At 38.4% G+C, this 15,112-nt stretch overlaps 1 protein-coding gene across 1 annotated transcript in view; it reads right to left on the bottom strand.

Annotated features, from left to right (window-relative positions):
* DNAH12 (dynein axonemal heavy chain 12) overlaps positions 1-15,112 on the bottom strand; it is a 210,165-nt gene that overhangs the window by 179,547 nt on the left and 15,506 nt on the right. Inside the window, exons 5-7 of the mRNA XM_082264952.1 lie at positions 12,851-13,040; positions 2,687-2,762; positions 1,908-2,066 (exon numbers count right to left, since the gene is read on the bottom strand). Of these exons, the coding sequence (XP_082121078.1) occupies positions 1,908-2,066; positions 2,687-2,762; positions 12,851-13,040 (425 nt within the window). The remainder of the gene's footprint in view (positions 1-1,907; positions 2,067-2,686; positions 2,763-12,850; positions 13,041-15,112) is intronic.

Raw genomic sequence — 15,112 nt, 5'->3', positions numbered from 1 at the left:
CAGAGCAGCTGGTTTTTATGGTCCACTTCTGGCCAGCTGGTATAAATCTAGAGCTCTCATGGACCTCACTATGTCTGACAAAGGAGAACGCATGCCCCATAACGGTACGGTCCATGTTCTGAAATACGTTGCATTGTATTCTGGTCTTTGGTGATGTCAATCTGCTAACGTCGCGCTCCACACCGTGCTCCCCACTGTGCTCTGGAGCTCACCACTGGGGAGAAACCAGGCAGGCTCTTCCTCACTCCTGGTGCAAGATCAGCGAGATACCCAGCATCCATATTTTGGCACACACTCAGCCTGGTGTCCCTGACGTTCATGATGAGCCTGCTTTTAACCATGTTAATGTGATTGGTCCTAACTAGGGTTAAATATACTGGTCCTACTGCACTTAGAGGCGCTTTTTCCTCTGTTCTTATTACCTATGTGCTTTAAGCAGGGATATGCAAACTGTGGTACTCTACCTTTTGCAAAACTACAAGTTCCATCATGCCTCTGCCTCTGGGTGACATGCTTGTGGCTGCCAGAGTCTTGCTATGCCTCATGGGGCTTGTAGTTCTGCAACATTTGGAGGGCCACGGTTTGCATATCCCTACTTTAGAGCATGCTTCAGCTCCTGGATCACTGCCTGTACCATCTGTGCCCTGCCTGTACCATCACCTGTGCCATGCCTGTACCATCACCTGTGCCATGCCTGTACCATCTGTGCCATGCCTATTCCATCACCTGTGCCATGCCTATACCATCTGTGCCATGCCTATTCCATCACCTGTGCCATGCCTGTACCATCACCTGTGCCATGCCTGTACCATCACCTGTGCAATGCCTATTCCATCACCTGTGCCATGCCTATACCATCACCTGTGCCATGCCTATACCATCACCTGTGCCATGCCTATACCATCACCTGTGCCATGCCTATTCCACCACCTGTTCCATGCCTATACCATCTGTGCCATGCCTATTCCATCACCTGTGCCATGCCTGTACCATCTGTGCCATGCCTATACCATCACATGTGCCATGCCTGTACCATGACCTCAAAGTCATGCAATTTTTTTACCACGTTTTTGCCGCGAAGCAATACCTATTACATTTTTGTTTTTGCGCCCCCCCAAAAATTTTGAGCACCAGCCGCCACTGTGGATCAGCATGCCTAGTTATGGACCTTCTTGGACTTTTTATTATTATTATATTTATTTTATTATTGTTGTTATATCCTAAAAGGATAAACTTCAAATCTGGTGTATAAATTATTTTACTGAGAACAGGAAGTGAAACAGCAAAAGTTATGTTGTTTGCATCCAGGACTGGCAGTATCGAACACTTTGGGGTTGATTTAGTAAAGGCAAAAAGACTGTGCATGTACAGTTGCTCCAGAGCTTAGCAAATGGGGTAAAGCTTCACCTTTGCAGAGAATATCCAACCACATGCAAGGAAAATAAAAAACACATTTTTTGCTTCCACATGATTGGATGATGGAAGTCAGCAGAGCTTCTTCTCATTTACTAAGCTCTGGAGCAACTGCCCTTGCAGTGTGCAACTGCACTTTTCAAAGTGCAGAGTACATTTGCCTTTAGTAAATCAACCCCTCCATTGTCAGTGCAGCTCAGTAATGCTGTGCCTGGTAAAACCACATTTGCAGCGTTACTGAACTCTAAACAAGGTTGCATGAAAACTACAATAAACTAAACAGTGAGATATTAAATAAACACATGTGAACTGAAAATTGAATATTTCACCTTTAAGGAAAGATATGCGCACACAGAGCAAATGAATGCTACATAGCCCTGGATTTTATGTCATTTCATGTCATTTTTACCAGTGCAAGTAATATTTTTCCACATGTGCTGACTATTAGTCTCATTAGTGTACTACCTATATAAAATAAGGCTTAGTCATGTTACCTGTAACCAGAGAGATCAACAATGAGCAGACTTGAGAAAGTGGAGTAGCCCAGGTCTAGCATGGTCCTCAAGGCTGGATGGAGTGGGTGCAAACTCTTCTGGATCTCATTTTTGGCTTGCACAAAACTCTGATGCCATGGCTTGGAGTAATCCAGACCCCTGAAATGACAATGCATTTTACACCTACTGTATATCCCACTCAATAAAGCAAGGAATACATTTTATGATACCACCTGACTATCTTTACAAAACCAGTCCCACTTAAAAGGGCGCAGAGAGGTGGAAGTGTGATGTATCATTATATACCGTTGGAATTCAGTGCCGAAGTGGCCCAAAAGAGGTGTCGGTACTCTATTATAGCCTATAAATTTTGTCGCCCCCCCCCCCCCCATCCCACATCAGGGTCCCCACAGAGCACCCCCCTGGCCTGGGCTGGTACTCCGGAGCAGGGGGACTCACTGGTGGTGACTGGTCTGGCTCTGGAGTGGGAAATATTCTTGGGGGGGACAATTAAGGGCGCAGATGTCCAAAATGAGCGTATGGTACGCTAAGGCGCATGGAGAGGTGGCGGTATGCTCAAGAGCCATATTTGGAAGTGGCGGTACTAAGTACCAGTGCATACCGGCCCACTTAAAGCACTGCGTTGGATTGGGGCAAGTAAAGGATAGATACTGTATAAACTAAAGACATAAGATTGACAGCCTTATAATTAATGCAACAAGATAAAGGCCTTCCTGCACCTCGAGATTACCTTTTTTCTAAAGATAAGGATTACTTACGTGGGATCCTCAGGCAACAGATCAGAATCTTCTGATTCCAGACCTTTAACTTCTGGTTTCATCAAAATACTTTTCACTAAACAGAAAGAAAAGAATAATACAATATACTGTGATATAACAAGTATTACAGTTATGATCACAGACCAAGAAATTGTAAAATTAAAAGCTTTTTTCACTATGTATTTTTGTTTGTGTTTGTGCAAACCTGCAGTAAGATGTGTGTTAACATACACACATTACAGCACGCAACAATTGGTTCAATGTTCATCGATAACATTTTCCGTTAAAAACGCCATCTCTGCCGTTTATAGTTAAAAATCTACCCATGGAGAGAATTTATATAGCAAAATCATTTCCCACTGGCTCACCATTTCACTTGTACTTAGAGTGAACCTTGCTATAAAATAAATGTATAGTATACATAACACATATACTTACATAATATAAAATGTATGTAAGTATAATATACTTACCTTAACCCTTTACTAAGCATGGGTGATGTCACACTTCTAACAATGAAATCCTGAGGAATACAGAGCAGCGCAATCTCAGAATAGAACACCCTTGCAATGGACTTGTGTGTCTTCTCACGATATTTGTACTGATTTGCATTGCCTAGGAATCTCCTCATAAGCATAGTGATAATGTCACAGAAGATGGGGGCATGCGAAGTACAAAAATCTCACTTTTTTATTACTTATGTACCCTTTGCAGATACTGTCAGCAGGTGAGTTTACTGGGGCCTGAACATTATAAGCAAGCAGACCTTACTTTGTACTGCCGGGTCCACTTTAAGATGCTGAGGTTTTAAAAGCCTTTTTAGGTCTTTCTCCTCCTTTAAAGTAAACCTGTCATAACAAAAAGGTTGCATTTGCTGACCTCCTTCAAAAAACGTATAGTTTTCTAGCTGAGTCTGATTTTACTACTCACTGACCTAGAACAAGCATGCAGGAAAGTCAGAATTCTTGATTTGTACACTTTATCCAGGTCACAATTCTGAAGCCTTTTTTACCCAGGCAACTTTATTATAAAATTATAAAATTAATGTAATATAAACTTCCCGGAATCCATCTTCCCTTAGCTAAGGCAAGCCAGGAGGAGGGTGTGCTTAAATGAGAAAGCCCCCCCCCCCCTCCTCAAGCTGAAAAAAAATGCACATGAAGACTCCTGGGATGTATGACTTCATTTTGGCCTAGGTCAGAAACCAGGAAGCAACTGAAGAACGTAAAGAAAAATTAAAAAAAAAATAAATATATTATGCCTTACTATCTATTTACTAAGGCTAGCAGCATAATAATAAAAAATAGCTAACGTTGATTGAGAGAGTTTAGCTCCTCTTTAAGATAAGTGGCCACCTGTTGCATATAATTCTTTGTAAAATAAGCCAATAAACTGAAATCTGCACCCAAAAAAGATTAAAAAATAAAGCTCACTGCACAAAATGTATATTTTTTCTGCATTACATTTTATTTGACACCTAGAAATGTACATTTATGGCTTATATAACTTGGGGAGCAGTAAAACTGCAACTCAACCACAGGGTTTTACTGTTCCCCAACTGCTAGTGTGAATGAGCCCTTAGGCAAACACATGGTCTGCTTTGGCCATAGTTATACCCTTAGAAGGCAGATGGACAGGAGAAATAAACAGCTTTCGACTTAGGCAGGCTATACATGGTGCAAATTTTTTTCTGCTCGATTTCCCTTCGCCAACACAGACAGTGCCATGTGATTGTCTTCTCCCGGTGAGGGGTGGGAGAATCCGTCCTGTAAGAATATTTAATAATAAATATCTTGCGCTCGTACTTATGTCAGAATATTTATACTGCTCTGAATATAGCAGTGTATTTATTTATGGTTAATAAGCAAAGATCTGTGAATAAGGAGAGTCTTCACCTATTGCCATAAATCAATGTCGAGAATTCTTTTTAATTGATTAATTTCTTTTTAAAAGCATATACCAATCTTAGTGAATACAGTCTACAGCGTGGAATATATATAAAAATATTTATTCTCAAGACATGCAAACACAATATATGATCAAACAAGAAGTGACACAAAAATAACTCTACATAAAAATACTAACTTCAAATAATCAATGCAATGTGATGTTTAGCTCAATAATGAAAGTGAAAGTAAAACAAAGTGAAACTAAAACAAAGTGAAAGTGAAACCAAAGTAAAAGCAAGATTACCATTTCTTCCCAGGTATAGTATAAGCCATAAATTAATGTTCTATATAAACAGACTACAATGGTCTGCGAATCACATAGCCCAAAGTCATTCCACTGCAGAAGGAATGAGAATAAGCCATGCAAAACGGAAGACTTAAAATTGCAAATAATGCACTGAATCTGATATTAATAAAAATGTATAAAAACAAAAATCAGCTTTTTAGAGAAAAATATACCATGGCTTATACGGCTGGGATTGTAATCTCATTACCCTTAAATATGCAATATAAAACATATAAGGAAAGAATAAACAATTGTAGAATAAAATCAAATAACATAGCAAGGCATATTTACCACACTTATGGCTGCTAGCTTCAAATCGTTACCAGAGTCCTAAGATGGATGCCTTTCTTAAGATGGTGGCTTCCCTTCAAGTTTCAGATGAATGATGTGGATCAGGGAGTATGTCTGGATGAGTCTATTGAAAAATGTAATAGCATGTGTGGTGTAAGTGTGAGGTGTGTTGTCAGTAGTGTAAAGTGATGTGTCTCATATCTGGGTTGGTCTTTTATATGGTAAGAACAAAGAGCTATAAAAATTACCATAAGTAAAACCCAGAGGGATGAAACATTATCCCAATTGGTTGGGATATTCTATACCTAAACTGGTGAGATCATAGACACCTCTTTTGATAATTAACCCCATACTTGGTCTAATAAAATTAAGGATGATTCCTCTATATGTAAGATTAATCATATAACACAACATAAAACTTTGTCTAGACTCCCAGTACATACATAAATGTCCACCTGTATCTCCATAATTCACCTGGGCAAGTAATGCCATTCCAATAATTATATTATTTAACACAATATCATATTTTTATATGGAAATCTGAAATTATCTCAAGACTGCACCTGGTATTTTGTCTCCAGAGGGCAGTGTCGTACCGTTCATTAGATTCTGTATGTAACATAATTTAAAACAATTTGTTATCTGATGACCTATTGACCTGTCGGCTAGTGAAAAGCAATTACTTATTTGACCATGCCAAAGGGCTGTCAGATATAGTCTAGGTTTGGGAATATTTACGACACCTTGAGCACTAAACCAGTCCAAAGTGATTCTTATATAAACACTCCTACCACATGCCTTAACATGAAGTAATTTGTTTTTAAGATGCACAAGTCCTTACACATCATAGAAAAGTATACTTATATATATTATATATCTAATATTATATAAGTATCAAGTTCACACTTCTATATTAATAAGAATACAATGTATTATCGTTAATATACATCTTACATATGATGATGTTTCCTATAAAAACTTATATGGTTCATCTTTAAATGTCTGCTAGAATATACTGGGGTATTGTCCATTGTTATATACAGATAAGATTACAGGCCAGACTAGCCATGAGTGACTAGTACGATGTCTCGCCAATTGATTCTTATCTGATGAAATGTATGTATTACCTTATTTACGATCACATAGATACAAAGATCTCTGTTGAAACTATAAGACCCTATTGTTGAAATTCTATGCTCTCTTGTAAGCTTGTGAGAGACATTTTGCAACAAGACATATATGAACCTTCTTTCACCTTAAAAACAAGATGGATCCTGTCCTGTTCAGAATCTCTTGTATGCATAATATGAAATACATGGCTTTTAAAATCATTTTTCTTTTTACCTATTATTATTTTAATCAACCCCCAATAACCCCGACATATCCCCCCCCCTTTCTTCCCAGTAGACAAGTGAGCAACTTAGGCCTATCTGGAAAGAAAGCTTTTTAAGGAGTAGTAAAAGGAAAAAAAAAATGTCTTGTTCTCTTTTTTTTAAGAGAATAGTTCATATTGGGAATTGTTCATAACTTTTAAGTAAAGCGATAAAAAAAAATTGAGAAAAAAAAAAAAAATCAGTTCAAAATGTCAGTTCGTAGCGACTTTGCTAGTGTTAGCTATGTCACAAACTGTTCCTTATTAGTCTCTTTGAATTCTGATCTCCTGGTAAAGAAACTCAAATGTTCCTTGAAATCTGCATCTCCAGCTTGTAGAGTCTTGATGGAGACATAAATTAACTGCTGCAATGGCATTGGCAACTACCATTCAAAGCGCAGTAAAACAATGTTGGCAATCAGGAATCAGAGAAATCTTTGAACGTTCAACCTTGGATGTTGGTTGGATAATGAATGGTTTCAGCATGGTCTAGAGTGTCATACACCTAGACAGAGGTTTGCTCACATGCGCAATGCACCATTCTCACATCTCCTTCAACTGAAAACAGGAGGTAGTGCGATTCCTCTCAATGGATTTCCTCGGATCAAATGCACAAAGATCTGTTGAAACAAATCTTCCTCTCCGTCAACAAGAATCTGTGGCGTCTCGCAGCTTGATTCCTGAAGAGGGACCTGATTCAATGAGGGGTTCCGTCCTGAGCTGGGCTCTAGGGAGAGATGACCCATCCGATCGCTGTGTCTTTGGCAAACATCACCGTCTGTACCAATCAAGGACCTGGCATGGAAGGTTAATCTCTTCCTATTGGATGAAACATACAGTATGAATATACATTCTTATCAATTGACATTTCAATGCGATGTTGGTACCCTAAGCTTCCTCAGAGTTCTCCTTGAATCCACCGTGTGATCAGCCCTTTTATATGACACCAGGGAAGGTGAGACTATATATGCGACCTTTCCTAGGGCGACTGACTTCTGGGGCTTATTAACATGGGGATTGTATTTATCGCCATGGATACTACACATTGGACAATTATACAATGATACAATATTTTGTTAAAATTTACCTACTACTTAGGAAAAAAAATATGATATATATATCTCCCCCTATGGGGCATCAATGCAATTTATTGTAGGCAATAAAACTACCTGGCATTGAGGATTCCTTCTTGGTTACCGTATACAACCTTTAACCTCTTGACTGCATTACGTCATTAGGGTTTGATCTTCCTTGGTATCACCGTCATTGGCGATTTTTCAAAATGTGCCCGCTTTGAGCGACCTGTTTGAGTCAGAGGGATGAAGTGACCACTGAAAAATAGGAGGGTAGTTAGTATCTCACAACCAAGATCCCCCCCTGACAGGGATTTCAGGATCCTCAATGCTGTGACCTGGGATAAAAGGGTGTTAGAACCTCTGCATCCTATACCTCTATTCAGTGTATCCCTACTGATTCCTTATCACTTGGGCATTTAAGGATTTTGTGGCCTTTGGCTGGCCATTGGATTTGTTCCTAAAGAGGAATTATTTTAATTCTGGGTTGTAGTGCCCTGAGTGAACCAAGTGATCAGCTGATCAATTTGGCTTCTACTCAGCTGAAAACCTTTTTACAGAATTGAATTATTGGCTCCGCCTCCTGCGGTGCCTATGTCTCTCGGGTTCAGACATATGGGACTCATCCCCATCAGAACCAGTTACTCGGTTCTGGCGTGAGGTCTGGGCCTTAATGTCACTCGATCTTCCAGAGGATATTGGGGATCCCTAAGATGGGGCAAATCCCTATTTATTTGTGGGTGCCCCCCCCCCTTGTTGATGGGATGTCCAGGATCTTCCTTAAGGTATCCGGTGTCCCCTTGGGGCCTAGGTGGCATGTCTTGCTCCTTTGCCAAACTTATTATTTTTATGTGCATGGGCAATGCCTCAAAGCACAGGGATATAAATTCCTGATGGTTGTACTCAGCTCCTTCATTGAAGGGTGTTAGGCACTTTTGAGTACAGCAAAAAAAAATGATGGGGCCTTGGTGCTGTCTACATTTTAAATTGTAGATAGCAGCTCTAGCAGCAGTAAAGTCTTTATTTGGGCTGCATTTAAACTACATCCTTGAGGCACAACACAGAAAGTTGTTTTCATAGGCCTCAGGGTAATCAATAATGTTTAAGGACCCTTTCTTAACAAAAATCAGGACAGTACTCTTTTTAAAAAAAAAAACTGGAGGTGCATGGTGTCTTTTTAGGGGTGCTAGTCTTTTTGCAGTGACCTGATATGACTCATCCTATTTATGCATGGCTGCCCAATTTCTGCCCTCCTATATTTGAAGATGGCTGGGGTAGGACATGGACTCTATGCCTGACTCCCCCCTTTGTCTGGGTCATAACCAACAGACTGGGAGTCATATCTGGGTCTGTGAATAATTATTTCATATTTATAATGCAGGACTAATTAAGCATTGCCCTTTTACATGGACACCATGACCTTTATGGAACTCTCTTATTTATTTACTTATGAGTTCCTGTCATGAATTTGAACTGTTACATTTTTTTTTTTTTTAATTTTCCACTGCTGGTTACTCGGCAACTTTTTGCTAGAAAACATTTTTCCTTGCTCAAAACTTCCTAATTATTGCATTAATCATTTACATTTCACTTTCACATGATTACTTTCATTACAGTTTACTTTTGATGAAACTTCTGCCACAGTTCTACTTTATTTGGCAGTTTCACGCTACATTCTCTTAACTTATGTGTCCCAATAGAGGTTACTTTCACCTGCTCAAGGAGGTTCCTAATCTCATTCTCTCATTTATTTGGAGTGGAGATTGAAACTTTACTAAACTCCTTTTTGCTGAGCCTTCTGGTGCAGTTCCTCACACAGACATAGTAAGATTGGCCATGACTCTAAAAGTATGTGATCACACTTCCTGACGTCTTTTGGTGTTAGATAAGCTTATTGGTGAGTTCATACATACAGGTTGTCCTCTACCCATGTCAGATGCCCTTTATTGGCCCGACTTCTGAGGATTTTGATATATGACTCTAACCAGCATTTACATATTCCACCATTTCAGACTCAGAGAGGTGTTTCCACACATTTATGATCTGTGCCAAATCTACTGGGGTTGTGGCATTACCACTAGGGATTCACACCTTGCCAGAGTTGGCAGCATGAACATTACCTGCTGTAGGCATTTTTAAGGCATTACTATCAACATTCATAATTATTAAAAAAAAAATTCCAAAAAAAATTTTTTTTTTTTTTTTTAAAGTTATTGATTATGTCACCTGATCAATATTATGATTGGTATATGTAAGAAATCAATAATTATCTCGCTGGGGCCTCCATTATATGTAAGAATATTTAATAATAAATATCTTGCGCTCGTACTTATGTCAGAATATTTATACTGCTCTGAATATAGCAGTGTATTTATTTATGGTTAATAAGCAAAGATCTGTGAATAAGGAGAGTCTTCACCTATTGCCATAAATCAATGTCGAGAATTCTTTTTAATTGATTAATTTCTTTTTAAAAGCATATACCAATCTTAGTGAATACAGTCTACAGCGTGGAATATATATAAAAATATTTATTCTCAAGACATGCAAACACAATATATGATCAAACAAGAAGTGACACAAAAATAACTCTACATAAAAATACTAACTTCAAATAATCAATGCAATGTGATGTTTAGCTCAATAATGAAAGTGAAAGTAAAACAAAGTGAAACTAAAACAAAGTGAAAGTGAAACCAAAGTAAAAGCAAGATTACCATTTCTTCCCAGGTATAGTATAAGCCATAAATTAATGTTCTATATAAACAGACTACAATGGTCTGCGAATCACATAGCCCAAAGTCATTCCACTGCAGAAGGAATGAGAATAAGCCATGCAAAACGGAAGACTTAAAATTGCAAATAATGCACTGAATCTGATATTAATAAAAATGTATAAAAACAAAAATCAGCTTTTTAGAGAAAAATATACCATGGCTTATACGGCTGGGATTGTAATCTCATTACCCTTAAATATGCAATATAAAACATATAAGGAAAGAATAAACAATTGTAGAATAAAATCAAATAACATAGCAAGGCATATTTACCACACTTATGGCTGCTAGCTTCAAATCGTTACCAGAGTCCTAAGATGGATGCCTTTCTTAAGATGGTGGCTTCCCTTCAAGTTTCAGATGAATGATGTGGATCAGGGAGTATGTCTGGATGAGTCTATTGAAAAATGTAATAGCATGTGTGGTGTAAGTGTGAGGTGTGTTGTCAGTAGTGTAAAGTGATGTGTCTCATATCTGGGTTGGTCTTTTATATGGTAAGAACAAAGAGCTATAAAAATTACCATAAGTAAAACCCAGAGGGATGAAACATTATCCCAATTGGTTGGGATATTCTATACCTAAACTGGTGAGATCATAGACACCTCTTTTGATAATTAACCCCATACTTGGTCTAATAAAATTAAGGATGATTCCTCTATATGTAAGATTAATCATATAACACAACATAAAACTTTGTCTAGACTCCCAGTACATACATAAATGTCCACCTGTATCTCCATAATTCACCTGGGCAAGTAATGCCATTCCAATAATTATATTATTTAACACAATATCATATTTTTATATGGAAATCTGAAATTATCTCAAGACTGCACCTGGTATTTTGTCTCCAGAGGGCAGTGTCGTACCGTTCATTAGATTCTGTATGTAACATAATTTAAAACAATTTGTTATCTGATGACCTATTGACCTGTCGGCTAGTGAAAAGCAATTACTTATTTGACCATGCCAAAGGGCTGTCAGATATAGTCTAGGTTTGGGAATATTTACGACACCTTGAGCACTAAACCAGTCCAAAGTGATTCTTATATAAACACTCCTACCACATGCCTTAACATGAAGTAATTTGTTTTTAAGATGCACAAGTCCTTACACATCATAGAAAAGTATACTTATATATATTATATATCTAATATTATATAAGTATCAAGTTCACACTTCTATATTAATAAGAATACAATGTATTATCGTTAATATACATCTTACATATGATGATGTTTCCTATAAAAACTTATATGGTTCATCTTTAAATGTCTGCTAGAATATACTGGGGTATTGTCCATTGTTATATACAGATAAGATTACAGGCCAGACTAGCCATGAGTGACTAGTACGATGTCTCGCCAATTGATTCTTATCTGATGAAATGTATGTATTACCTTATTTACGATCACATAGATACAAAGATCTCTGTTGAAACTATAAGACCCTATTGTTGAAATTCTATGCTCTCTTGTAAGCTTGTGAGAGACATTTTGCAACAAGACATATATGAACCTTCTTTCACCTTAAAAACAAGATGGATCCTGTCCTGTTCAGAATCTCTTGTATGCATAATATGAAATACATGGCTTTTAAAATCATTTTTCTTTTTACCTATTATTATTTTAATCAACCCCCAATAACCCCGACAGTCCCCATAGGAGAAGACAGTGATTAATCCTAGAGGCTATACCATTCTGGCAGGCTGGTTGTACTCATGTTAATCGATCAACTCTGTAAATTCAGCCTGCCCATACATAAATGGAATCTCGGCCGGTTCCTGTTGAATTGTTAGCATTAGGAAATCACATGGTCTGCTACGGTTATAGTTATATCTTTGGTTGACAGATAGACAGGAGCAATAAACAGCTTTAGACTGAGCAGGGAAATAGGATATAGTCCTTTATTGTCTAAAGCCTTGTATACACGAGCCGAATGTCGGGCGAAATCAGCTGGTTCAAAAAAAACTGGCCAACATTCGGCCCGTGTGTATGGCAGCCAGTCAATACACTTCTGTCGGATGAGCATGCTGGAAAACCAGCAGCTGGTCGGCTCCCGATCAGCATTCTCAGCCAGTGTTCTGGCGGGGGGCCGTCCCCCTGTCAGAACACAATAGAACAGCAGGGGAGATCGCTGCACTAACATTGGTTAGTTAGTACAGTGGCTCAGACTGGAGCTGTCAGTTTTTGGTGTTGGTGGTGTGTACTAGGCTTTAGATGACAATACAAGCCTCATCAACACATTATCTGGAGGATTTAAATCACCCACCTGTTTTTCAGTGGCACCATTTTCTGTTATAACTCTTCTCAGTTTACATAGAACAGCCCAGCAAGGTTATATTTAAAGGAACACATTGGGGGTTACCAAAATTCCAAAATGAAATAAATTCAATCAAACTGTATGCAATATTCACCCAGGTGTCTCTTCATGCTTTTTTCAAAGTCTTGTGAAACTTCCTCTAAAAGGTCCTGAATAAGAGCCTCTCTATCCTTGCCCTTCTGCAGCGACTGGGGCACCAAGGACAGCATTGAGCTTAGCCAGTGCTTCTGGATGGGCACCACAGGGCTGGACTCCACACACTTCTTCATGTACAGGTAATTCATCTGCAAGAGAGCAAATTTTACAGCAAGAGATCTACCTATATAAACAAAGCGGTTTTACACAAAGCTGTTGCTCCAGTTGCCCCTAGTTGGTTTAGTCAATTATTGAATTATCTTTTTCATGATACCCATACCACTATTAAGAGATACAAACGCAGTGTCATCCCATTTCTACTAAACGCTGCTAAGTGTCTAATTCCAAGACAGTGGAAGCAAACCACCTGTCCCACCTTAGCTGAATGGAAGAAGGAAGTGAACTGGGTTATGGAGGCTGAAAGGAGGGTCCTGACCCTACAGGGAAAGCAGTCTCGCTTCATGGATACTTAGACAGGGTGGATGTTCTTTTCGGAAGAGATTCCTAATGATTAGTGCACTGGGGGGGGGGGAATGGGGGGGGGTGTCTGTCCTTGCCTGGAACCCAGGGATTCCTCCTTACTGCACTGCTACCTCTATGGCCGTGTTTCCTCTAGGCTGTTTCGTTCTCTCTCTTTCTCTTTTCTTTCCTTCTACTACTCTTTTCTTGGCCCCACTGAGGCCTAGTTTTTTTTGTTTTTCCATTTGGTTTCTGTGTCTATGTTCTGTTTCTGCTGTTTTAATTATTTCAGTATGCAGTAACTACAGCAACTATGCATGGTGATTAAGGTTACTGGGGGCCTTGCAGAGATGTATAGTAACTAAGTAGAACTACTTCACTACTGTACTTAAGTACCGAAAGGCGGTATCTGTACTTTCCTAGAGTAGAATTTTTTTCTCCTACTTCCACTTTTACTTCACTACATTTTTTCGATGATTTCAATACTTCTACTCCGATATTTTTTTTTTGTGCTGCATAGTTGCTCGTTACAATTATAAAAATTACCACTGCCAGAACAGTAGATGGCAGGTTTCATGAAGCTCAAAAAAATATGTACTTTTCACTTTTGACTTCTTTTGACTTCTTTCTTTAATAACTTTAACTTTAATAAACTTTTGACTTCTTTCTTTAATAACTACATAACACAGTACTTGTACTTTTACTTTCAGTAATTGAGTAGCAAATTTTTTTAAAAAAACTACTGGTACTTTTACTTTCAGTACTTGAGTAGCAAAATTTAAAAAAAAAACTACTTGCAATACTTAAGTACAAAAAATGTTGAATACTTTAGTACTTCTACTCAAGTCACTTTTTGATCGAGCACTTCCACTTCTACTCAATTCACTTTTTGATCGAGCACTTGTACTTTTACTCAAGTATGGGTTTCGAGTACTTTATACAACTCTGGGGCCTTGGTCCTGCGGGGCCCCTCCGGAGGTCCCTCTTCGGGGCCGGCCCCAGCTAACAGGAGGGGGTTAGTTGAGGTTCGCCTCTGTTTGGCCAATAGGCACACTCTTCATTATGATAAACCTGTCTTATATGACGATGTCTTCCAGTTATTGTCTGCTTTGCAACCATTGTTACGTATCCTTGTCTTTTTGTGTTTGTAACTTGCAAATTGTGAAAATAAAGATTATTTAAAAAAAAATCCACACTAGTTTTTATCTATCTATCTATCTATCTATCTATCTATCTATCTATCTATCTATCTATCTATCTATCTATCTATCTATCTATCTATCTATCTATCTATCTATCTATCTATCTATCATACTACAAAACTGAAATCCCTGTACCACCTGCCTAACATTGCTATCATGAGGGTATCTAAGTATCACTGTTGTATTTTTAATCTTTTATAAAATAGGGGAAATTTAGCTGAAGTATGAAGTCACTCTGACGATGCTCATGTCAAGTGTGACGCCTTTGGAGGGCAGATCTGGAGAGGTCCTGCTGAAAAGCAACCCAAGGGATAAAAGATGCCAGTGGGCCATTTTTTATTACAGCATCTGCCAATAACAAAGACAGAAGTGTTTACTTGTTAGTTGTTAACTTGTTCCAAATACAGAAAAAAATCCTCGTGATTCAGACCTTGATCATTAACCTCTTAATGGCCCGGACAAATGATAAGAAAATGATTTGAAAAATACCGCTTTTGAATAAATCGTATTATAATCTGATCGTTGGTACACAGCTTTCAAGAGCCGATCGATCACGACAA

This window comes from Pelophylax lessonae (assembly GCF_965119305.1).
Source record: "Pelophylax lessonae genome assembly, chromosome: 8".
Classification (NCBI taxonomy): Eukaryota; Metazoa; Chordata; class Amphibia; order Anura; family Ranidae; genus Pelophylax; species Pelophylax lessonae.
Note: the sequence above shows the minus strand (reverse complement) of the source record. Positions and strands in the feature narration are given on the sequence as shown.